General features: G+C 35.5%; 1 protein-coding gene across 6 annotated transcripts in view; it reads right to left on the reverse strand.

Moving 5' to 3' along the window:
* WDFY3 (WD repeat and FYVE domain containing 3) overlaps positions 1-27,340 on the reverse strand; it is a 284,809-nt gene that overhangs the window by 78,452 nt on the left and 179,017 nt on the right. For 5 of the 6 annotated variants that reach the window (XM_012437733.3, XM_012437736.3, XM_012437734.3 and 2 more), the window contains 9 exons: positions 20,544-20,664; positions 20,104-20,321; positions 15,727-15,962; positions 14,102-14,236; positions 12,538-12,717; positions 10,325-10,558; positions 3,796-3,895; positions 1,842-2,002; positions 252-481 (listed from right to left, as the gene is read on the reverse strand). In XM_012437733.3, coding sequence (XP_012293156.1) covers positions 252-481; positions 1,842-2,002; positions 3,796-3,895; positions 10,325-10,558; positions 12,538-12,717; positions 14,102-14,236; positions 15,727-15,962; positions 20,104-20,321; positions 20,544-20,664 — 1,615 coding nt within the window. The remainder of the gene's footprint in view (positions 1-251; positions 482-1,841; positions 2,003-3,795; positions 3,896-10,324; positions 10,559-12,537; positions 12,718-14,101; positions 14,237-15,726; positions 15,963-20,103; positions 20,322-20,543; positions 20,665-27,340) is intronic. The other variant, XM_064368830.1, reaches the window with a different exon arrangement.

Genomic DNA, 27,340 nt, shown 5'->3' on the forward strand with positions numbered 1-27,340 from the left:
AGCTTCCTTATATAAGCGACATATGGCGATAATGGAAAATTTTAAAGGTATAGAAAACTAAGTTAAAGAAAAAAATACCCAATATTTCTCTGCAAAAATGCAACACTTGCCCTTTATCTTTTTGCATAAAGGTTTAAATAAAATAGAATAAAGGGTAAAAGAAATGTTACTATCAAAAAAAATAAAGAATTTTTATTTGGAATAATATCGAAGCCAAATTTAACATGGCAAAGTGAACCTAAAGGATTTACCTTCCAACATGTAGATTTATCAAACAGTGGGCCAGACAGCTAATGAATTCTTGGTCATGGTTCCCAGGTCCCAGGATCAAGTTTCTGTTTACAGTGAGGACCCTGAGTGAATCAAGCAGAGCTACTTGCTGAGGAACGGTTTTGTGTGCCCGTGAGAACTGATACAAGATGGTCCTATTGAGGCAGTGATAGACTGCATCCAGTGACAATCCCTGTGATCTTCTCTTTGACTAAAGACATGAAAGATATGTTTTCAGTACAACAGACAAGAGTAAAACACCTGTTAATCATTCACACATGAACTTTTATTATATATCAGATGCCATGCTAAGTATGAGAGTGCTAAAAGACACAAAGTTCTTGCTATTATGGATTTCAGAACCCATGAGACACATCAATGCAATTTAATGAGTGATATGAGGGCTACATAAAAAAAGAGCTCCCAGGGAGGAGAGCCACTAATGCTGCTATGGGGCAGAGCAGTCCCCCTGAGAACATAGGATGTGACATCTAGGGGAGTCTCCTCACAAATACATTGTGTTAGGATAAATGGTCTCTACTCAAAAGTACTGAAACAAATTTGCTTAAGATGTTACTAAAATCTTTTTTTTTTTAACATTCTAGTTTCATCCCCTCATTCGAGAATTTTTCTCTTTGGCTTAAATACAAATATATCCTTTTAGAAAGTCTCAGATGACATGAGAGAGCCTATGTATCTGGGTACCATATGCTTATAAAATATGTAACAATTATTTCCTACTTTCTACATTAAGTATTGAATAAGATTAATCAATTGTGACAAACCAAGCCAAACCCTTAACTAAAAGTACTGTAAACATGCACAAAAAGTAACAACTTCAAGAGAATATAAACTATAAGGAACTTTGTAAAGATTTAATTGGTAAGAGAATATTCTTTTACTATCAACTCTTCATACTCTGTAAGCCTCTACACATGGATGTAGTATACAGTACAAACATATCAAACTCTATTAACTTAAGACATTTAAATCTATCTGGGTAGCAAATAATAATACCAGCTGGGAGGTCAGTGAGAGATCACAGCTTGAGAACTAGGCAACTTTACAAAAGACACATTGGCACCAGGCAATTGGTAATAGCAGACGGGTTCAAAGTCTGTATCTCTATTCACTTTTTTTTGAGACGGAGTCTCGCTCTGTCACCCAGGCTGGTGTGCAGTAGTGTGAACTTGGCTCACTGCAACCTCCACCTCCTAGGTTCAAGTGATTCTCCTGCCTCCGCCTCCCAAGTAGCTGGGATTACAGGCACACACCACCATGCCTGGCTAATTTTTGTATTTTCAGTAGAGACAGAATTGCACTATGTTGGCCAGGCTGGTCTCGAACTCCTGACCTTAAGTGATCCACCCACCTCGGCCTCCCAAAGTGCTGATATGATATGGTGGCATGAGCCACCATGCCCAGTCTATCTCTATTCACTTTTAATAAGCTTAGCTTTATATTAAATGTTGACATTTATTATCTTATTAGCTACATTTAATTTCAACAATTTTGACAAAGTTTTCAATAGGAAAACATGTGCTCTACAACTAATAGTGACAATGAATTACCTGTGCAATTAGTTGAATTATAAAATCTATAAGAAGTTTAGATTCTTTGTTGAACATGCCTTGCCAAAGCTTGTCCACCACACGCTGTGTGAAATAAAACACATTGTTCACCAATATCTGGTAGCTTCCTCCACTGGTAATAGGCAGAGATGCGTCTTCCCCTAAATTCCAGTAGGAAAAAAATGTCTAAGAAAATTGATATCTACTGACACAAGGCCAGATCCTCAAATAAACCAGGCTAAGGAAAAATAATTATATCTTCAACATGTAGAAATATGACCACTAGCTCTTATGCACTACTTGAAGAAAATGATGTTCTATGGCCAGAAATCAGGATAAATATGGGAAGAAATAATTTCAGCAGGATAAAGTGTTATGGAATGAAACTACCTGTGGAGTCTCTGATTGCCTAAAGACAGTCTGTGGTAAACAAGGAGTTCCTCACCATAAACTGCCAGTCACAGGTATTCTCCATTTGAGAGAGAAAGGGTCCGTTTATTAGCTCTTAATTAATTTTGTGTAAGTAATAAAGGGTAAAATTGTGAAACAAAACTATTTTAGACTATACCTCTAACAGCAATTAAGTAACATAGACAGAAGAGAGCTTCAGGAAAATTGTGAAAAATAAAGTATAATCAATGTTGAGGGGTGCTGTTTAGCCCCTCCATCATTACCATTGGCTCTCTCTCTCTTTCTAAAGCTATCCGAGCATTTGTGTGCTTGCCATATACATATTGCTTTCAGAGTAATCCTCCTAGGTCCTCCTCCTAACCAGAATGTTTCCCCTAAGCCAGGGGTCCCCAACTCCCAGGCCATGGACCAGGCCACACAGCAGGAAGTGTGCAGTAGGTGTGCAACATTACCACCTGAGCTCCTCCTGTCAGATCAGCAGTGGCATTATATTCTAATGGGAGTGCAAACCCCATTTTGAACTGTGCATGCAAGGGATCTAGGGTTGTACAATCCTTCCGAGAATCAAATGTAATGCTTATAAATGTAATGCTTGAATCATTTCAAACCCCTAATCCCCCTACTTGGTCTGTGGAAAAATTGTCTTCCATGAAACTGGTCCCCAGTGCCAAAAAAAGGTTGAGGACCACTGCTTTAAGCTTTTTCTCCACAGAAATTCTGGAGGCGCCACTGAATTTGATTTTTATTATTCTCACCTAACACTAAATTGCCTCATTAAGCAAAATTATTCATGTTATGTCTTTGTGTAGTATGACTGCTCTAAACTGATAGGAATAAGTACAAAAGTGTGACTTGACTTTGACAGTGCACAGTTGCATGTTAAGACAATACTAAAGATTTCCTGGCAAGTTTACTTCTGGAAAAAAATGATAATTTAATAGCACAGAGGTTATATGATTAGTATTATCACCAGGAACTCAAAAGTAGCATATATAGTATACTAAGCCATTATGTTTCCTTCTAATTCTACTTTGTTTTATACATAAATGTTGGATTCACTGTAAATGTATTAAGTTTTACATTTTTATTGTAATTAGCTATAAACATATAGAAAAAACACATTTCAATGTGTTTTGACTCTATGTCCTGGAAGCCATCCTAAAAAGATAACACATATATACCTATAATCCCATATTCCATTCATAGGTATATACTCAACAGATATGTGTAAGTATTCTACACATATGTAGTCCATATGAATATGTGTATAGCAGCTTTTAAAACAATTATCTCAAGCTGAAAACTTTTATATGTCTATCAAGAGTAAAGTAATAAATTTATATATTCACATGAAATACTATACAGTAATGAAAATAGTGGACTCCTGCTACATGCAACAAAATAGACAAATCTCACAAATATAATATTGAGTATGAGAAGCTAGACAAAAAAGGAAAGTGAAAAGCTGATGTTAAAAAGTAGTTTTACTTGGGGCTTAGAGAGGAAAGTGATTTATTTTCATAAAATAAAAACACAGAATTACCTAATAACACATCAGCTGCAAGCAAATGGTCCATCACACTATCTAAAATGTAAGTTTGAAATTCTTTTTGCTGAGTTCTTGTAGACCTTTCAGGGGAAGCCTAATGAAGAAAATTTAGAATTAAAAACAGAACCAACTAAAACAAAAATATGAGCTCAACCATATTTACATTACCTAATGTATTAAAAAGATTAAAAAATCCTACTGATAAATTTTTTAAAATGACATGAGAGATAGTACACATGCTCATAGTCTTTCACATATTTTCTGACTATGGAATTAAAAAAAATTAAAGCAAAGGTGAAACATCATCTTCTTTTGAATCCATTCCTTAAAACATAGTATTCTAAACATTCTAAGTATTTAATAAATATTTGACTATTATCACACCTCACTTCCAAAAGAGATAAGGCAGTTTATAATGAAATACAGATAAAATAAATAATAAATGAATTTTAAAGCCATTAAAACAAATGCAAAACCCCAAGAATCTAGTAATTGAGAGGGCATGCCAATGAAGAGGGAAAATATATTTATAACAAAAAACTAATTAAGCACACAATTTAGCTGTGGGCTTCATAGATGTCAAGAAAAAAATGGTTTACAAAGCTTTTTATTGTCTATAAAAAGAAACATACAGTGGCAAGTACCTATAGTCTTAGCTACAGGGGAGGCTGAGGTGGGAGGATCGCTTGAGTTTGAGTTCAGCCTGTGCAATATAGCAAGACCTTTCTATTAAGAAAAGAAATAAAAAAAGAAAAAGAAACACACTAGACTGTCAGCAAAGACATATGTTTTCCTAAAATTGTTCTGAGAGGAATGTTCTCTGTGGGTTTTTGTAAGGAGAATAGTGAACAACCCTATAGGTAGTATCTTTGTTAAGTTTTACAATGTACAAAAATGATTTTGAAAATTTTCTTAAGTTAAAGTGTAGGGCATAAAGTTAAACTGTAGCCTACTGACAACAATTCTACTTGTAATTAGAGTAAGAAAATCCAGGTGCATAACTTTCCAGCAGATGATCCAGTGAGCAGAGAAGTGAGGACTTTTAATTGATTAACAGCAGACTGATAGTTCCAGGAGGTTTTCCTTGTAATTACATCAGAGACCATTTTATCCAATAGCTTGAGTCATCATAATTGGCTAAGGAATAAAGCTCTCCAGTCACAGAAGGACATAAACATTTAGAAGAAAACGGTACTCCTAGCTGGGCACAGTGGCTCACACCAGTAATCCCAGTACTTTGGGAGGCTAATGCAGGTGGATCACTTGAGCCCAGGAGTTCAAGACCAGCCTGGGCGACATGATGAAACCCTGTCTCTAACCCCCACAACAAAAGAAAGGCTGGTGTGGTGGTGTGTGCTGGTAATTCCAGCTACTCAGGAGGCTGAAATGGAAAGAATGATTGAGCCCGGCAGGTCAAGGATGTGCCACTGCATTCCAGATGATGCAACAGACCAAGACCCTGTCTCAAAAAAAGAAAGCTACTCTTTTAGGTTCATAATCAACTCAAAGTGGTTAATGAGATAAGCAGTAATTAGTAGGGTTTATCAAATCTTAACTAGAAAAATTTTGAAGTCTGCAAAACAAACAGAAGTGCTTGGTGAATGATATTTATTTTTATTAAAATAATATTCTTTCTTATTCCAGAAGGATTTCATAAGACTGGCTTAGTCATCAACAAACATTTAATTTTCTGATTTGTCCCAATAAAACTGTTACATGAATGATGAGGACCCAGAATTTACACTTGTTACTGGTCCTAATGGCCTAGTTCTGATGTTCTTGCTGAGATGTATAGCAGTCTAACTTTTAAAGGATTTAACATTTTATGAAAGCATATGTTGTTGTCTCTGAGGTGTTCTCTTTTTAAACAATTCACTAGACTCTGTTTTGTAGCAGATACAGGGTTTATATATATATACATTATCTCATTTAATCAGCAAAATACCCTTGAAGTAGATACTAACATCCCCATTTTCAAAACAATTGAGGCTTACAGAGTAAGCCACTCAATCAAGTCACAAATAGGATTCAAATCTCAGTTTCTGTGAAGCCAAAGCCCATGGCTTCACCAGTCATATCATACTCTCCCCACTCTACTAAAATCTCCTTATCAAAGTTTGCACAAGAGCAAATCTGCAGACTGTGGGCTACAATCTCTTCATCACTCTTTTAGACAAGAACAGTTGGCCCACAAGACAACCAGAATGAAGGCAGGACAGGCACGGTGATCTGCTCTGGACTCTGGTGGTGAGATCTGTTTTCCTGGTGAAAACAGCAAAGCCAGTGTCAACATATGCATCTTCAAACGATCCCTCTCAGTTTCATTATCCTTTTTGAGGTCTTCAGGACACTACCCAGAATCTTTGTGTCCCACACTCAGTCCAGATAGCCCAAAGGTGTCTGCTGCCCATGGTAGACAGCACTGTGGCTCCAGAAGACCTTTGGAATTCTGTCCTATTTCTGTAACGAGCTGGAATCCTGTAATGGAGAGGATTTGAATCTTCTGATTCTGACTGTAGTCTTCTTACTGATTTTTTCTCTCTGAGTTATTCTGTGGTACTCTCTTTGTCCACTTTGCCACTGTTTTCTGTTAAACACCCTGCAGTCACTCAGGGTGGGTTTTGCTTTGATGTATGACAATGGGGAGCTCTCGTAGAAGATGGCTGGAATAGAGTCCAGTGAATTCCTCAGACAACAGCGAGGTGCTTATGGTGTCAGAAAAGCACACACTCTGATACGGTTTGGCTGTGTCCCTGCCCAAATCTCACCTTGAAATGTAGCTCTCATAATCCCCCCAAGTCATAGGAGGGACCCAGTGGAAGGTAACTGAATCATGGGGGTGGTTACTCTCATGTTGTTCCTGTGATAGTGAGTTTTCATGAAATCTGATCGTTTTATAAGGGGTTTTCCCCTCACTTCACTCGTACTTCTCCTTGCTGCCACCATGTTTGCTTCCCCTTCTGCCATGATTGTAAGTTTCCTGAGGCCTCCCCAGCCATGCTGAACTATGAGTCAATTAAACTCTTTCCTTTATAAATTACCCAGTCTTGGGTATGTCTTCATTAGCAGTGTGAGACTGGATTAGCGCACACCCTCTCAGTTTCGTTATCTTTACCTCCAGGTATACACAAATCTGTTTGATCTGTTCTCATGCAATTTCTTTGCACTGCCACAGTATTTATTTGCAGCAAATTCATTTGGCTCTCCATGAGAAGTCTGGTGGTGACAGGAGAGGGCACAAGAGGTAAAAGAGTTTCTAAACACCCTTACAGAAGCCAATACAGGCTACTTATTTAATGTTTTTAGTTTAAGTGTCAAGCACTGTATTATGCATATTAAATGATATCTTATTTAGTTTTCACAATAATTCTCAGACAGGTTCCACTTTTATATCATTTTACAGATGTGTAAATTGTATAGATAGATGTAAAGAAAATTGGACTTGGTCAGGGTCTCACAGCTATATCCAGCACACATGTAACTCCTCAAAATACTTTTTTGCTGGGCGATATACATATATTTAACTCTCACAATAATCTCAGAAGAGAGATAGTAAATAATATCATTCTCTAGAGAATGAATTTAGCTTGGGAAGATGAAACTGCTTATATAATAAACAACAGGGCCAAAATTTAAAGCCAGGTATTTCTTCTTCTCAAACCCATGCTCTAGCTTTCTGCCGCACCATACCACCTCCCTCGTATTTGGTCTTAGTCACACTAAAGCCAGTCTATATCAATGTGAATCTCTTATTTTTATGCTAATGAATTCTACTGCTAATGAAGATAATTTTACATGTTCTTTTGTAGATACAAACAAGTAAACAGATACTTTTATGATGAAATTCTAACAGTCATAGGACTGAATGCTCTGGTTCACATTTACTAGACTCAGATGGTTCAAGCCCCTTCCTTCACAAAGGTAAATGATAAATATATAAGATAATTCTTTCTCTCTCTTTTTTTTTTTTTTTTTGAGACAGGGTCTCACTCTGCAACCCAGGCTGGAATGCACAAGTGTAATCATGGCTTACTGTAACTTTGAACTCCTGGGCTCAAGCGATCCTTCCACCTTAGCCTCCTGAGTAGGTAGGATACAGGTACACATCACAACACTGGCTATAGCTAATTTTTTTGTAAAGATGGTATTTCACTATGTTGCCCAGGATGGTCTTGAACTTCTGGACTTAAGCAGTCCTCCTGCCTTGACCTCCAAAGAAAGTGTTGGGATTACAGGCATAAGCCACCATGCTCGATCTAATTCTCTTTTTGAATCTCTTCACGGATAAGGACTTCATAATAATAATTTTCAAAATCAACTGTTTATAATTTATTCTATTACACCATAGGAAGACATGGAATATTAATATTTCATTAATATAAATTTTTTGGTATATGTATTCTGCATGTGTATATTAAACTTAAAGATCCTTAAAATATTTAAAAGCAAATTTCTATTCTTTTCAATAGATGGTATCCTAATCTTTCTGTTTGGGAATTTCCAGGGATAAAGTTAATAGTTAAACGATTCAAAAATACAGTAAGCCTCACTTAATGTAACTGACAGGGTCCTGGCAACTGCAACTTTAAGTGAAACAATGTACAGTAGGTCCTTAAATGACATGATTTCCTTCAACGTAGTTTTATTATAAGGTTAATCAAGAAAAAAAATTAGAGTTATACATCATTTTGCTTAAAGTTACAGCTACCAGGAACTTATCAATGACATTAAGTGAGGACTTACTGTACTGATAGAATACACCAAGGCACTGTGCTAACTGTTGTGAGAGATGAAGGCACATGGAAGTTGGTCTCTAAGCAGTTTATAATCTATCTGGGAGTTTCAATCTTGACACTCCCTGCTTCTCCCTGAACTATAGTCCTACTCCCTAGTATAATGAAGCACAATTCCATGGTAGGGTAAATTCATGCCCACAAAAAAGAGAACCTTACTTCAAGGTTAATACATGTTATTATATATCAAATTCTTCCTACTAAAAAATATAGAAAAACAAAAATAAAGGGCAATTATATGATTCATATATGGTTAATTTATTCGGGTTCCCACAAGTTTGAAAATGCTATCACTGGATATTTCCAGTCATTCCGTATCTTTCACATGTGTATTTTCCTTTTTTGATCAGTTATGCTTTCTTGCACACATCTCTTCTGGACTTTATTCTATTATTTTCTGAAAAACGATTTCGCTTTTTCACAAAATGCTTTAAATTTTTACCCTATACAGTAGGATACTGGCCATCTCTTCTTATAGCTTTTTAAAGTTTTCAAAACGGAGAAGTTCTACTGGGTCTGCTTTTTAATTCTACCACATGCATTAGTGAGGAAACCAATTATTCTCCTGCCATTATTAAACAGTGTGGTCCTGGTTAAATGCTTAGCATAACTGGTACTCAAATTACATTAGTGATTTTTTAAAAATTGACCAAACTGAGGTATTTTCACATGAATAAGATAAACCTGTGGTTTTCAGATTGCTATTTAAAAGTTAACTGTACTAGCCACTAGAGGGAGCACAAAAAAAGTCAGGTTCAGCTGTCGAACTGCTGAGAGACAGAAGTTACTCAGACAGAAAAGCAGTCTTCTCCACAGATCTACTCTTTCCTAACACATGTTATTTTCAGAGCCCCTGGCATGTACTGTTTGACCTTACTTATATTAATTGGTCAAAGGAACATGAATGTATATGCAACTAATTATACTGTATTAAATTTTCTCTCAGTGGTATCTTCAGACTTTTCTAGCTAAACATTTTTTAATGCTTTTCTGGGATAGCTAATTTCTAGAGCCAGCAATGAGGCCACTTAAAGGCTTAGAGCCACTCTTATTTTCTGATGCATCAGTTGATTGATATCAATTGTCAGGAGAATGGGGAGGCAGGCAACCCAGAAGTTTGCTGCCTTGGGGAATTTAACAAGTGCATAGTAGGCACCTATTCTGTACAATGCATCATGTCTTAAGCTGCACATGACACTGACAACAGTAACACCTGGCAATGACAGGTAGGAGAAATCGATGTAGCAAGTTATGAAGTAAGAAGACAATGCCACTAGGCACTGTTAATGTCCAGGGAAGGGGTTGGCACACTATGGCCTGTGGGCCAAATCTAGCCTGTGCTTGTTTTTGTAGATGAAGTTTTATTAGAACACTGCCATGCTCACTCTCTTATGCACTGTCCATGGCTGCTTTCTAGCTACAACAATGTAGTTGAGCAGTTGTGATAGAGACTGTATGGCCCACAAGCTTAAAATATTTACTATTTGGTTTTTTACAGAAGAAGTTTGCCAGCTCCTAGGGAAAGGAAGATAAAGGACTAAAGTAGAGACATCATTGAGGGAAGGGAAAGAAGAACAAATTGATAGGGTCTAAAGCACATATGGGATTAAGAACTTTCTGCCTACACATAACTAAGAGGAATTAGAAATCTTTGGCACAGAACTTGCTTGGTTACTAATGTCCTAATTTAAAAAGTAATACAAACGAGATACCCATTTCTTTGTCTTTACCTCCAACAAAAGATCAATTAATGGAGTTTGCTTGCTGGCAGGGGTAAGACAGAGGTTGTCTATGATTAAGACCCGCATGAAGTCAAAAACAAACTTTTTAGCTGGGTGATTGGTCAGATATGTCTTGGTGCCCACATTGCAGTACTCTGATTGGCTCCTGTTCATCCCTGTGTCTGCTGCAAATGCTTTAAACTCTTCTGCTGGAGATCCAACTTCATCATCAAGGTCAGTCACCTAGTAAAATCAAATGGAAAGATATGGTAATAACATTAGACTCTGACATTTTTACTTCCTAAAAATAAAACTGTAGCAGCAGCATTTTCCACCTATTAAGCTATTCAGCACATTATTTCGCTCTGCTTTACTTGACTCTTGCTTCCAAGGTGGTAATCTGGCACCATATGTCATGGTTGCACAACATACAGTGTTTCTGACTGACTACTAACAATATATCACCTTGATGTTGAATTATATGTCTATTGTGGTCAACTGCACTTAAAATATATGGAATAATAAAATGAGGATAACTATATTTCCATATTTAAACCCTACCCCCACTGTGAAGTCAAATGTCACAGAATTTCACATAAAAATCTGGCATAATGGTAGCATGTAAGAGCTGATCCATTTTTTATAGGTTAAAAAAACAAATAAATTTAAAAAAAAACAACATTAGTGCCAATTTTGAACCAAGTGACAGAGAAAGAGAGAGAGAGAGCGAGACTAGTAAACAGATTATAAGATGCTGACTGCTGGGCACGATGACTCATGCCTATAATCCCAGCACTTTGGGAGGCCGAGGCAGATGGATCACCTGAGGTCATGAGTTGGAGACCAGCTTGGTCAACATGGCCAGACCCCATCTATACTAAAAACACAAAAAAAAATTAGCTGGGCATGGTGGTACATGTCTGTAATCCCAGCTACCTGGGAGGCTGAGGCAAGAGAATTGCTTGAACTTGGTAGGCGGAGGTTGGAGTGAGCGGAGATCACGCAACCATTGCACTCCAGCCTGGATGACAAGAGTGAACTCTGTCTCAAAAAACAAAGATAAAGGTCTTTTTGTAACCAAAAATAAGGATTCTAAAATTACAAACAAGCCAGGGTATTAAGGTAATGTGTTATATTTGTCTTTCTCCTAAAAATCCAATTTTAGAATAAGTATTGCATCATTTTACAAGGAGAAACATGAGTACAAAGAAGGTCATTTATCCCAGGTCCTAAAGTACATGGGGGAAATTGGAAGAAACATCATGAAATTTTGAAGTACTATGAAGGAATAACTATCTTTTGGGTGTATTTTACCTATTTATTTTTAAATCTGTTTTATGTTTACAGTTTCCTAGCTAATCAACATCAACATATAAAAGTAAGTGATAAGTACAAGTCCCTGCAATATGGTTTTGTGTAAACTATAGTGGTTCATTTGTTTTGAAAAGTCACCAGTATTTACATCAACTGAACTATTAGTTTCTGTAATGAATAGTATTTAGATTCTAAAATTATGAAACCATCCTGCAAGGCCTCTGCAAAAACATGGTTCAGTAAATTTCTATATAAATTCTAAATAAATGTAAATTTGAAATTTACATTTTCAAAGCAGGAAACAAGGTGGCATATGAAAGATGAGATAGTATACATGCTAACACAATTTTTGGGCTTATTTTAAAGGACAAATAAATATCTATACTATATATGATTATAATCTAATAGTTTTATTGTTAGTACAAAATAAGAAAAATAAGAAAAATTTGATGAAAAAAGAAAAGTTCGGTGAAAGAAAGGACCAACATATACTTTCAAACCTATAATTTATTTGTAAAAGTTAAATCCAGCTAATACCTACTTCCTAAATAATAAATAAATAAATTTGGTTGGACTAGAGTTCTCTTAGTGGAAAAGAAAATTTTACAAGTACACAGCTAGCGTCACGTAAAATAAGAAATGAATCAACTACTTGAAAAGGGAAATTACTAACAAGATGTTTAGAAGAATATGGTGAATGAGAAAAGAAAATTGAGTTCACTGTGATTTTAGGGGAAAGCAGAAGGAAAGTGTGGGGAGCTGGGGACACTAGACAATGATGCAAGAGGTGATGTATAAAGTTATGAAACTGTAACTTGGTCAGAAGCTTAAAAGATTGTCAAAAAAAAATCTGCTAACCATTAGAACAGACTAATTCCAGTTCTGATATTTTCCTCCCCCTTTCCTACCATCTCTGAATAAGGGCGAATATTGAAGGGGAAGACTGTGGCTGCTAATGCACACAGGAAGTCAGGGCTCATCCACATGGAGGCAAGGTCCGGAACATTGTGATACAGATATCTGAAGAACTGCATCAGGGTCACAGGATATTCTCGGAGCCAAGATCCCTCTTCTTCTGATTGCCAAGGCTGTCATGGGGACACAAGAGGAAACACTGTTAAAAGTAATTGACACTGCTATAAATTATTTTAAAAATCCATTACTCAGTATTCTTATGAAACTGGATATATTGATGGTCTAGAACTCCTCTGTAAACCACACATATGAGCAAACACACATGTATACACACATGCAAAGAAATTTAGAAACTAGCTAAAACAAAAACAATCCCCTTAGAAACTGATGGGATCATTGTCTAATCGTTGGATCACTCACAGTTCTGCTAACTAGAATCAGTGGTTTTGATTATTCATTATTATTACCATGAGTGCTGGTGGTACCAAAGTAGTTGTATTACCATCAATGTTGCCTCATCGTGCATCATGCCAGGGAGTTATGGGTAAGATAAAAGCTGGGAAGTTACTTCACCTTTCTGAGCCTCACTCTTAAGCATTATGTAATACAACAACAATGATGATAATTAAAAAAATAACATGAATACTGTACACTTGAACAATGTATATCTTCTGATACCTGCCCAGAGAGTGGGTTTTAAAAAACTTTTCTTAGATTTTATAAATAGGCACCAAAACAAGACTCATAAAACATTCTAAATTAATACATTTAATGGCAATGTTCTGTTCTTAGATGACACAACAATAGTTTTGACTGAAATTAGATTTGTCAGGTACATGTAATTCAAGGAATCAAGTTAATATTTCCTGTTACAACACAATCCTAAATTGTATAAATAAATCTGGTCATCATTCACAGTATTCCTGTCAGATCAATGGGAACATCAATTTTGTCTTTTATGCTTTCAATTCTTCATCTCTAAGTTAGACATAATCAGAGCAGAAGAAAAGCAAAAACAAAATCAAATGAAACTTGTATTGTTAACATTTCTGACCTCTAAATGAAAGTGATTTTAAAAGTTCAAATAATATATTATTGTAATAACAGACACTACAAATATATGCTCATTATATATGTACTCATTATATTTTTATTACATTAATAAGTTAATACTTATGAGACATTATGTATCAGGCATGTTTATAAGTGCTTTAGGTGTACATGGTATCTTATTAATTCCTCACAAAAACCCAAAGAGATACATTCTATTATTACTGGCATTTTAAACACCAGGAAACTGAGGCACATAACTGAGGATAATAGATCTGAAGTACCAGAGGAGGGATTTTAACCCAGGCAGGGCTCCAGAGTCCATGGTCTTAACAACTACACAGTCTGTTCTTACATTAGACATAACTTTGTCTAACAAATGCGTCTGAAGTTCCAGAGATCATACAGTAAATAAGTAGCTATATTAACAAAAACTTCCTTTCTTTACAAAAAAGTATCACAGGCAGTAGGAACTCTCAATAGGTCTGAGTATCAGAGTGAACTTACTGAATTCAGCATGCTGCGGAGCATTCCCAATAATAAAAAAACAGCTTCTGTGCATACGTTATGGATAGAAGAGACCACAGTTCCGCTGGAGGCAGGAACTCCAAAGATAAATGTCCAAATGGAATCCAAATCAAACTACAGAGCCAAAATTGACCAAATGTTAGCCATCACTAATTTTTTTCAGTAGAGACCCTCATAAGTTCTAATACTCTAAAACTTCTTTGTAACTAGTTTATGTTTTTTTTTAAAAGTAAGTAACGATATAGGCATAAAGAACTAGTACCCTTCTATCCTACATTTTAAAACTCATTTTTATAGTTATAAAAAAATTGAATACTATGTATCATCTGTATCCTGCCTTAGGTACCTATGTTAAAAATATTGCTTTCTACTTTTTCCTAACAAAAATAAAAATAAAATACATGTTAGTTAGCCAAGAGATAAAATTATAGAACCAATGCATTTAAGCAAAATCTTTTAAATAAAGCATATTAAGCTCACTTCTTTCCCATTCTCAGCAATATTTTAATTCCATTTTAGATTACTTACAGATAAAATCTGATAAAATAAAAATTAATTTGAGACTTATTCATAGCTGTTTTATATATAAACTTTATGACTATGATGCCATGTATATTGAAAAATTGCATAACCAACACAACTGTACTAAGCATGAGTCTGTATCTTGATTTAATGTAAGGGCACAGACTCAAGTGTTTACACTTAAAAGATTTTGTCAACTACTAGAATTGATTTAAATAGCATTTGGCATTAGGACAGAAGCACAGTTGAGTTTAAAAGCTAAATTCCTAAGTCTCTGCAGTGCCTCAAACATAAACTATATATAGATATCTTTACCAGTCTTCAATTAGAAGTAAAGGCTTACTGTCTCCCTAATGTGGATGGTACCTATCATCAAGCAAATTTTTTTTTCCTGATCAGAATTTGCACTAAGAATCCTGTCACACTCACTTGAGGAGAGGTATTTAATTTATTGTATATAAGCTACTCCTTTCATTTTTAATTCTGCAGAAATAAATCACATAGCAGGCCAGGCACTGTGGTTCATGCCTACAATCCCAGCACTTTGGGAGGCTGAGGCAGGAGGATCACCTGAGGTCAGGAGTTCAAGACCAACTTGGCCAACATGGTGAGACCTTGTCTTCACTAAAAATACAAAAATTAGCCTGGCATGGTGGTGCATCCCTTAGTACCAGCTACTCAGGAGGCTGACGTGGGAGAATCACTTCAACCCAGAAGGCAGAATTTTCAGTTAGCTGAAATCATGCCACTGCACTCCAGGTGACAGAATGAGACTCTGTCTCGAAAACAAAATAAAAATAAATCACATAACAAAAGAGTTATTTAGATCATCATTAAATATCATCTAAAGTCTTTATGCATATATAATATATAATCATATAGGAAAAAAATGTAAACAGGGACAAAGAATTTCTTTTTGGGAAAATTTTCTGTGGTATTTTCAGATTTTTCTGTCCCAAATCAAACCTTAAATGTGGGGAAAGTGATGGAATTGACAGTTGGTTTTATAGTGATTATCCATTATCCTACGGTGAGTCTTTGGAATACACAATTTCACGCACCCCTTACTAGATAATTCCTACCTGGCAACCCTGCTTACTCCGGCAGCTGATGACAGGCACACTGACCTGCAGGTTCTCAGGCAGCTCACTAACTGGCTGCTGCAGAAACAATGCCATGAGGAGAAAATAGAGGGCAGGGACATTAGTGTGTTTAGGAAGGAATGACTGAAGGACTGGAAAACCAGGAAAATGACAAGCATCTCGGTTAATCTCCCTGACTGTCGATCTCCCACCAGCACTTCTGCCCACATTGAATCCTAAGAGAAGAGGAAAAATAACAGTAAGTGCAAAATTAGCAACTGATAAACATGCTCTATTAACAAAGAAGGAAGTAATTCAGCATATATAACATTTCTATCCAGAACATTCATATTACTACAGGTAATTAAGTATTTGATTGATAAATTAATCTTCAGTCAAAAGTTTTACTTTACCATTTGCTTGATCTTAGCAAGCCTATTAGGATATTGGTTTTGAAACACAGTTGAGACAATCAGATACAAGAGTTTGAAAATACTTCTTAAGGGGATATAAGTTCTTATTAAAAGAAAGATCTCAGATGAACTCTAGTGTTGTTGGCTTGTATTTCCCTAAGAAAAAACTGAAACGCAAAATACAGTCAAAATTTAGAATGCTACACAACATATAACTTAAAAATATCCTTGCTATATTTTTATTTTTTTGAAACACAGCCTTGCTCTGTTGCCCAGGCTGGAGTGACCTTCGCTCACTGTAATCTTCACTTCTTGGGCTCAAAGCAATCCTCCCACCTCAGCCTCCTGAGGGACTACTGGCATGAGCTACCATGCCCAGCTAAGTTTTGTAACTTGTTATAATATAGTTTATATATTTCATTTGTCCTGAAAATCATGATAAACTAGTGAATCTTAAATTAACTATGAATTTAGAGACAAGATTAAATGAATAAGTGAAACAATCTTTACTCAACATGATCTGTAATCTGTTGGAAAGCTGCTGTGCAGTGGGATGGCAAATCTAAGCCCGTTGTGGCTGCAGCTATCCACTGGCTGAGCTGAACATCCAGAATTAGGTCTAGAAACCCAGCTTTTTTTTTAAGGAGCTGGTCAGTTCTTATTAATATAGCTTATGGCATCAGTGTTTCTATCAAACTTGTTTCCTCTGTTTTATAAAGAAATTCAGGATACACCCTAAACATTTGGTTCACCCCATACCTAGGGAAGTACTCAGTACACAGTGAATGTTGGTCAAATTTTCAATGGAAACTTCTGTGAATAGCAACCAATAGACAAAAAACTGATTTAAGTCTGAAGCAATTTGTATTTCAAATAGATATTCACATTTGTTATTTATTATTTTAAGAGATGAGGGTTCACTCTGCTGCCCAGGCTGGAGTACAGTGATGTGATCATAGCTCACTTGACCTCAAACTCCTGGACTCAAAGGATCCTCCTGCCTCACCCTCCCCAGTAGCTAGGACTACAGGCACATGCAACCATGCCTGGCTAATTAAAAAAAATTTTTTGTAGAGACAGGGTCTTGTTATGTTGCTCAGGCTGGTCTCAAACTCCTAGCCTCAAGTGATCCTCCAGACTTGGCGTCCCAAAGCACTAAGATTACAGGTATAAGTGACTGCACTCGGCATAGATATCCATATTTTTTTTCAACTTACTTTTTTCTGAAATGCAGTAAAGTACATATTACAACTATTATTTTACTTTATAAAGGAAAAATGTATGTCTAGATGGCTTTTAAAATATTTTATCCTAATCAATTGCTCAGTGTGATATGAATTAACTTCCAAAGTATGCTCTTCCAATAAAAAATTATATAGCAATTTACAAGGTCTTTCCCATATAATTTCTTAATCACAATGAACATGTGAGGTAAAAAAGTAGTAGTATCATTTTTACAACATAGAAAACATGATTTGTTCAATGTCACAATGTGGCATAAGTAGAGGCACTAGGATTTGAAAACTCATTTCTCTATTTTAGAGTCTGTAAAATTATTGTTTTCTTTGCCCTTATTAATGAAACTATGATTAAGCATTAATTTAGATACAAGTTACAGTACATGAAATATATTTTTAGGGCTACCATATAAAAGAATAAGTTCATGTCCTTTGCAGGGACATGGATGAAGCCAAAAACCATCATCCTCAGCAAACTAACACAGGAACAGAAAAGCAAACACCACATGTTCTCACTCATAAGTGGGAGCTGAACAATGAGAACACATGGATACACGGAGGGGAACATCACACACTGGGGCCTGTGGAGGGTGGAGGTCAAGGAGAAGGAGCACATTAGGACAAATAAATACCTGATGAATGTAGGGCTTAAAACCTGACTTGTTGTCATCTGACTTGTTGATAGGTGCAGCAAACCACCATGGCACATGTATACCTATGTAACAAACCTGCATGTTCTGCACATGTATCCCAGAACTTAAAGTAAAATGTTTTTAAAAGTGTATTTTTATGAAGAAAAATTTGACAAAAACTAATAAATGTGAACAAAAAAGTTAAAAAAAATTAGGTTGCTATTCAGGTCAAGGAGAAATAGAATCAATGAGCTGATATGTATACCTGTTTATACACACAAATATGTGTATGTGTCAGACAGATATTCAGGGAAAATTAAATTAAGTGGGGTCAAATTGAAATTAAATTTAAATTGAATACCTAGATTTCTTCTTTGAAATCAAAACAGCATATGCATATGCATGCAAATACCAATGAATGACAAAAAGATTCTAAGGTATGAAATCAGGTAGGTCAGATACAGTGAAAGCATCTCTTTCTAGTATCACTGAAGTGACATAGGACAGAGAAAGCACAGGACTAACAGAAGACAGATTCTTAGACAGTATTATTACTGCCTAGCCAACTAACCTTATGTAGTTAATAGTCTTAATTTCCTAATTAGAGAAATTAAACCTTACTTTATATTCATTAGGCTTATTTTCTAGAAAATAAAACTTATATGCTATAAAATATGTACTTGTTTCCAGAATCATGAAGGACAAATGAGATGATATATGTGAAAGAATTTTGCAAACCACAATGTATTATTATAAATTTCAGGTGTTATTACTACTGCTGCTGCTTGTCTTCAAAATAAGCATTGCTGTCAATTAGCATTTAAACCTAGCATATTCAACAGAACTCACATTCAATTGTGCCTTTCATTGTTTATTCTCCAGTAGATATTAAAGCCAGTAAACTGAACTTCTTACTACCAAACTGTTCAAAACAATTACATCTGTAGATTAAATCTTTCCCTAGAGTTCATGCAAAATAGTGATCTATTTTTAAGCACAAAACTACCTATGATCATCACTTAAAATGTATATTATAAAGCATATAATTTTCTTTAGCAATCATTTCACAGTAAAATGGAAATGACACCACTTTTCCTTTATCACATACAAAGTTTCTTCAGACCTTCTTCACATATGAAATAACAATACAACAGTACTACATTGAAAGATCTGTCTTCCTAACATTTGCTTTGATGTTTGAAGTAGTAGAGGCAGTGCCTAGACATTGATACTTACATTTTTTTCTATAATTAAATTACATATTAAATTCCAATCCCTAATTTTCCCATTGGACTAAGGTAAATAGATATTCTCAATACAAGCTTCTTAAGATCAAACATTTGACAATTAGCTATGATTTACAAGGTAATGTGTTACATAACAAATGTATTTTTAAAATTATTTAAGAACTAAATGACTTTGCCTTTAAATAAAAACACTATCTTCAAACATATATTTTCCAAAGTAATATTACTAATATGAATGGAAATATAGGAGTTCAAATAAATCTCGCATAGGAAACTGCAATTTTCTAACATTAGGTAAATGCTCAGTTATATGTTGAAAATAGCCATGATACTAGTGAGCTAACATCCTTGTGTGGCAATATAACATAATGTTAAAAGCATAGACTTTGGAACTGAGTGAAATGAATTTGGTTTTCCAATCTGTAAAATAGGTATGATAGTATTTGTACCTCACAGAGTTACTGTGATGAAATGTTATTACCTGGCAAGTGTTTAAGAACTGGCACACAGTAAGTACCCCAAATAAATACTTTTTATTATTATTATTATTATTTAGTTCTACTGATAATTCAGTCGTTATCTACTTACAGATCAGTAAGGCCTATAATACAAAAAGATCCTGAGGAATTCCCTGAGTTTTCAAACTTTAGTATCTTGTCTGTCTTCAGTTTGATTTGCCATTTAAAAAGCCCAATTTGAAATCTTCTAAGTTTTTTATTCTATCATTAATTAAAATTAGTATCTTTTTAATGATGATTAAACTGGAGACGGTAAGTTTCCATAAATTTAAAAGTAAAACACAACACACCAGCTCATTTTCAAGCAGCTGACTAGAAAAGTCCCATACCTAATACAGTTCCAATCTTATTAGTTAAGACAGAATCTGTCTGTTCAAGCCATCCTCCACCACTGAGTCCTTCTTTAAACTTGATGAGAATAGACTGATTACTTAATAGGACAACAAGAATCCTCATGGCTGCTGTAACTGTGGTGGAATGTAAGTGTTCCTCCATAAACATCATGATCCAGTCAAAACCCAGTGTCTTCACCAGTTCTTCACAAGCTCTATTGAAAGACAGATGGATTTAAAAAACAAGAAACAAAATTAACTTCAGAAATTAGATTTCAAATCAAAAAGGAAAAAGAAGACTGAGTTTCATTCTTGAGACATTATAAATTTCAGGGTTAAAAAAATATATTTAAAGTCAATGATAATTCCTTCTTTTGCCTAATATGAATTAACTAGTAGTAGCAAGTGGTATAATCACTTTTAAACAGATTACTTACTGCAAATTAATGCTTGTCTTTTCTTTAGATGTATAAATTAGTTTTAGCAAGATATCCAGAAGTCTATTCCTCAAAAGTATAAGATTAGCAGATACAAGACCTCCAAACTCCTCTTCAGTTCCTAAAATAAAAATAAATACATTAAACCTTTCTAGTAGATAAGCTAAAATAAAATATCCAACGTAGTTCTTTGAAATCTTAATGAAAAATATATCTTTTAGAAAACATTTTCTCCAGGACTGCTTTCCACCAACATGGACAAGAAAAAGGGTCAGTTAAATATTTCTCTTTAGAACTCTGAAAATTGTTCATTTACATTTGACATTTCCTAAACTAGTGATACTAAGGCTATGAGACCATTTTTACATTAATATGCCCCTTGCCTTCCCAATAGGGAGAAAGTCAACAAATGAGGATCATGTAAATAATAATAATAATAATAACCACTGACTTTCAACCTCTCAAATCCTTAATTTTTAGTTTTGTTTTTTTTTTTGAGAGAGAGATATATCTTTTAGAAAACATTTTCTCCAGGACCGCTTTCCACCAACATGGACAAGAAAAAGGGTCAGTTAAATATTTCTCTTCAGAACTCTGAAAATTGTTCATTTACATTTGACATTTCCTAAACTAGTGATACTAAGGCTATAAGACCTTTTTAACATTAATATTCCCCTTGTCAAAAAAAAAAAAAAATTCCCCTTGCCTTCCCAATAGGGGGAAAGTCATCAAATGAGGACCATGCAAATAATAATAATAATAATAATAATCACCACTGACTCTCAACCTCTCAAATCCTTAATTTTTAGTTTCTTTTTTGAGAGATATAGTTAAATCTACCAAATTTAAAAACTGAAAATAGGAAGCACATATTTACTCAATAAATGTAAAACATAAAGGAAAGTTAGAATTAAATAGCACAGAAGAAAGGCAAAGTTGCATAAATGCATAAAAGAGGAATTAGAAAAGAAAGGAAGAAACAGAGTTCAGAGGTTCTCAGATAGTGCTGGAAGTACACAGAACTGGGCATCGACAACCCAGAGTTCAAAGTCCAGCTCTAGTCCAGCAGACCTAGAAGTTACTGAGTCACAGACCTTACAGAGGCACACCTTCTTTTAATGCACTTTGTAGATACTGTATTTCTTACAAATTAAAGGGTTGTGGCAAGCGTACATACAGCAAGTCTAATCAGGCTATTTTATTTTTTTCAAAAGCATGTGCTCACTTCATGACTCTCTCTTATTTAGTAACTCTTACAATGTTTCAAACTTTTTCATTATTATAATATCTGTTATGATGATCTTTGATGTTACTATAGTAATTGCTTACAAGTGCCACAAACTGTACTCTTAAAAGACAGTGAACTTAATCAAAAAATGTGTGTTTTGACAGCTCTACCGACTGGCCATTTCCCTATCTCACTCTACTCAGGCCTCACTATTCCCTGAGACATAATAATATTGAAATTAGACTAATTAATAATCCTAAAATGGCGCCTAGATGTTCGAGTGAAAGAAAGAGTCACGTATTTCTCACTTTATCAAAAACAAGAAATAATTAAGTTCAGTGAGGAAGGCATGTTGAAAGATGAAACAAGCCCAAAGCTGGCCTCTTGTGCTAAAAAGTTAGCTAAATTGTGAATACAAAGAAAAAATTCTTAAAGAAAACTGAAAGTGCTAATCCAGTGAACACACAAATGATTAAAAAGATAAATAAATAAAACAGGCTTATTGCTGATAGAAAGTTTCACAGGTCTAGATAGAAGATTAAATCATCTATAACATTCCCTTAAGCTAAAACATAATCCTGAGCAAAGCCTGAACTCTCTTCAACTCTATGAAGGCTGAGAGAGGTGAGAAAGCTGCAGAAGAAAAGTCGGGGGCCAGGTGCACTGGCTTATGACTGTAACAAAACATTAGGGAGGCTGAGGTGGGAGAATCTCTTGAGCCCAGGAGTTTGAGACCAACCTGGGCAACACAGTGGGACCTGGTCTCTAAAAAAATAACAAAATGAACACATCTATGGTCCCAGCTACTCAGGAGGCTGACATGTGAGGATCTCTGGAGCCCAGGAGGTCGAGGCTGCAGCAAGCCACGATCGTGCCACTGCACTCCAGCATGGGTGACAAAGTCAGACCCTGTCTTGAAAACAAACAAACAAACAAAAAGAAAAAACAAAGAAAGGCTGGAAGCTAGCAGAGAATGGTTCATGAGGTTTAAGGAAAGAAGCCATCTCCAAAACAAAAGTGCAAGATGAAGCAGCAAGTGCTGTTGTAGAAGCTGCAGCAAGTTATCAGAGGATCTAGTAAGATTATTAATAAACATGGCTACACTAAACAACAGATTTCTCCAATAGACTTCTGAACAGATTTTTCCAACAGCTTCCTATTGGAAGAAGATGCCATCTAGGACTTTCATAGCTAGAGGGGAGAAGTCAATGCCCGGCTTTAAACTTCCAAAGAACAGGGCTGACTCTCTTGTTAGAGGTTAATGTAGTTGGTGAATTTAAGTGGAAGCCAATGCTCATGCATCATCTTGAAAATCCGAGGAGAGAGATCCAAGATGGCTGATGATTAGCAGCTCGGGCACGTACCTCCCAGTGAAAGCGCAAAGAACGAGAGGACGCCACACTTTCAGACGAATATTAGTTGCTCACGGACCAGGAGATTCCCAGTGGAGGAGCTCCACGGGTCGCCAGGGCGACTCTTGTGGTCGGCGTGGCGGTTTTGCTGGTACCTTAGCACGCCAGTTCTTGGTGCAGAGTCCGGAGATTCCCGGGCAGAAAAGCACCATCAATCTTAACACCGCTGTTTTGGCCGGCTCAGTGGATTGCTCAGATTTCGGCACAGGGAATCAACAAGTTGGACATCAGAGACCCAGTTAGAAAGTCAGTAATTATAAAGACGACAGACGGACAAATATATAATGAAGGGAAGAAACCAGCGTAAAAAGGTAGAGAATACTCAAAATCAGAATGCCTCTCCCTCTACAGGGGATTGCAATTCCTCATCAGTAACGGAACAAGGCTTAATAGATTACATGTGTGTTCCAATAACAGCAGCAGGTTTCAAAACGTGGGTGATAAGAAACTTCTGTGAATTAAAAGAACTTGTTCTAACCCAATGCAAAGAAACTCAGAACCTTGAAAAAAGGTTTGACGAAATGTTAAGGAGAATGGACAATTTAGAGAAGAATATAAGTGAATTGATGGAGCTGAAAAACACGACACGAGAACTTCGCGAAGCATGCACAAGTTTAAACAGTCGAATTGATCAAGCAGAAGGAAGGATATCAGAAGTCGAGGACCAGCTCAGTGAAATGAAACGAGAAGACAAGAATGCAGAAAAAAGGATGAAAAGGAATGAGCAAAGTCTCCAGGAAATATGGGACTATGTGAAAAGACCTAATTTACGTTTGATAGGTGTACCTGAATGTGATGAAGAGAATGAATCCAAGTTGGAAAATACTCTTCAGGATATCATTCAGGAAAATTTTCCCAACCTGGCAAGGCAGGGTAATACTCAACTCCAGGTAATATAGAGAACACCACAAAGATATTCTTCAAGAAGACCAACCCCAAGGCACATAATCGCCAGATTTATTAGGGTTGAAATGAAGGAGAAAATACTAAGGGCAGCCAGAGAGAAAGGTCAGGTTACCCATAAAGGGAAACCTATCAGACTTACAGCAGATCTCTCAGCAGAAACCCTACAAGCCAGAAAAGAGTGGGGACCAATATTTAACATCCTTAAAGAAAAGAACTTTCAACCCAGAATTTCCTATCCAGCCAAACTAAGCTTTATGAGCGAAGGAAAAATTAAATCTTTTGTGAACAAACAAGTACTTAGAGAGTTCACCACCACCAGGCCTGCTTTACAAGAGCTTCTGAAAGAAGCACTATACATATAAAGGAACAACCAATATCAGCCTTTCCAAAAATATATCAAAAAGCAAAGAACTTTAACACAATAAAAAATTTACATCAACTAATGGGCAAAACAGCCAGCTAGCATCAAACGCCGGTATTAAACTTATATATATTTTAATTGGATAAAAAGCCAAAACCCATCGGTATGCTGCATCCGGGCCCATCTTACATGCAACAATACACAAAGACTCAGAGAGAAGGAGGAAGATTTACCAATCAAACAGAGAGTAAAAATAAACTAATAAACAAAAAGCAGGAGATGCAATTCTCGCCTCTGATAAAGTAGACTTTAAAGCAACAAAGATCAAAAGAGGTGAGGAATGACATTACATAACGGCAAAAGGATTAATGCAACAAGAAGAGCTAACGATTCTATAGATCAACGAGATAGAAAATTAACAAGGATATTCAGAACTTGAACTCAGACCCGGAACAAGTAAACTTAATAAACATTTATAGAACTCTCCACTTCAAATACACAAAACATACATTACCACCTCACACCTATTCCAAAGGTGACTATATAATTGGAAGTAAATCACTCCTCAGTAATCGCATAGCATTTCATAGGTTTAAATTAAATATTGGTTGGCTGTTTGTTTGTTATCTTCTTCCCTTATTCCTTCCTGACTACATCATTAAGTATAATTATCAGTATAAAAGAAGTTTTCAATACCCATTACTAAATTGCATTCTAGCCTGGGCAAGAAAGCAATACTCCCATTCTCTCTCCCTCTTTCTTTTCCTTCTCCCTCCTCCCCATTCTCTCTCTCTCTTTCTCTTCCTTTTTCCTCCTTCCTATTCTCTCTCTCTCTTTCTCTTTAAAAAAAAAAAACTATATAATATCAAACACTCAAACCTAGCCCCCCCCCCAAAAAAAAAAAAAAAAAAAAAGAAAATCCTAGGGCCTTAAGAATAAAGCTAAATGTACTTTGCCTGTGCTCTCTAAATGAAATAAAAGAGTCTGGATGACAGCAAAACCTGCTTGCAGTATGGTTTACTAAATATTTTAAGCCATTGTTCAGAACTACTGCTCAGAAAAAAAGGTTCCTTTCAAGATACTACCATCACATTGACAATGCACCTAGTCATCCAAGAGCTCTGATGGAGATGCAGAAAAAAATTAAGGTTGTTTTCTTGCCTGCTAATACAACATCCATTCTGTAGCCCATGGATCGAGGAGTAATTCTGACTTTAAAGTTTTATTATTTAAGAAATACATTTCATAAGGCTATAGCTGCCATAGACTGATTTATCTGATGGATCTGGGCAAAGTAAATTAACAATCTTTTGGATAAAATTCACCATTTTAGATGCCATTAAGAATAATCATGATTCATGGGAAGAGGTCAAAATATAAACATGAACAGGAGTTCGGAAGAAGTTGATTCCAACCCTCATGGATGACTTTGAGAGGTTCAAGACTTCAGTGAAAGAAGTAACTGCAGGTGTGGCAGAAATAGCCAGAGAACTAGAATTAGAAGTGAAGCCTAAAGATGTGACTGAATTACTGCAATTTCATGACTAACTTTAACAGATGAGAAGCTACTTCTTATGGATAAGCAAAGAAAGTTGTTTCTTGAGATGGAATCTACTCCTGGTCAAAATGTTCAAATAATAACAAAGGATTTAGAATATTACATAAACTTAATTGATATAGCAGTGACAGTTTTTGAAAGGATAGACTCCAATTTTTAAAGAAGTTTTACCACAGGTAAAATTTCATCAAACAATATCGCATTCTACACAGAAAATTTTTGTGAAAGGAAGAGTTAACTGTTACAGCAAACTACATTCTCCTATCTTTGCTTTTATTATTATTTTTAATTGACATATAATTGTATACATTTATGGGGAACAGTATATTTCAATACATGTGTACCATGTGTAATAACCAAATCAGAATAATTAGCATGTCCATCACCTGAAACCACTGTTGTCTTATTTTAAGAAATTGCCACAGCCACCTCAACCTTCAGCAACCACCATCCTGGTCAATCAGCAGCCAACAATATCCAGACAACACCCACCACCAGCAAAAATTACAATTTGCTGAAGGCTCAGATGATCATTAGCGTTTTTTAGCAATTAAAAAAAACTTTTAAATTGAGTTATATACATTTTTTTTTAGACACAATGCTACTGCACACATAGTAGACTACAGTATAGTGTAAACATAACTTTTACAACACTGGGAAACCAAAAAGTTTAATGTGACTCACTTTATTGTGATGTTAGCTTCACCGCAGTGGTGTGGAACTAAACCTGCAATATTTCCGAAGTATTCCTAACACTTTCCTTCATTCTAAAACTAAGGCTGAAGCTAAACTTTCATGGTTATATACTTTTATTTGTTTGGGGGCAATGTACCTTTAAACTGTCCTTTAAAATGCTAACTTAGCACCTTAACCATTATGGATACTTCAAGTTACCAAGAAGAACTCAAGATCTCCACCTCTTTAAGGGACAGAGACTGGTAATTTGCAAATTGCCTTATCAAAAGAATATCATAAAACTGTTATTACTCTAAGAGCTACTTCCTTTTAATTTTTCTACAATAAAGTAATAATCTACACAGAAATTTAAAAATTTATTTAACTTTTATGTCTCCTTTTCTCACTGTCATGGTTTTCATTTTTTGGAACATTATATTATACTCAATAAAGTCTTCAGGGAATATCAAATAAATAATAAATGTCATATACTAATAAGACTAGCAATTTGCTTCTGACTTTATTATTTCAAATGGCCATAAAGTGATGATGAGCATACCAGTCTAATCAACTTGGTGCATCAATAGAAAAATTTACTAATTTATACATCCCTACTTCAATGTTCCTATATGAAAGTAAAATTTACAATACTACTAT

This window comes from Aotus nancymaae, unplaced genomic scaffold (genome assembly GCF_030222135.1).
Source record: "Aotus nancymaae isolate 86718 unplaced genomic scaffold, 86718_ANA_hifiasm-v0.15.2.pri h1tg000006l, whole genome shotgun sequence".
NCBI classification, from domain to species: Eukaryota; Metazoa; Chordata; class Mammalia; order Primates; family Aotidae; genus Aotus; species Aotus nancymaae.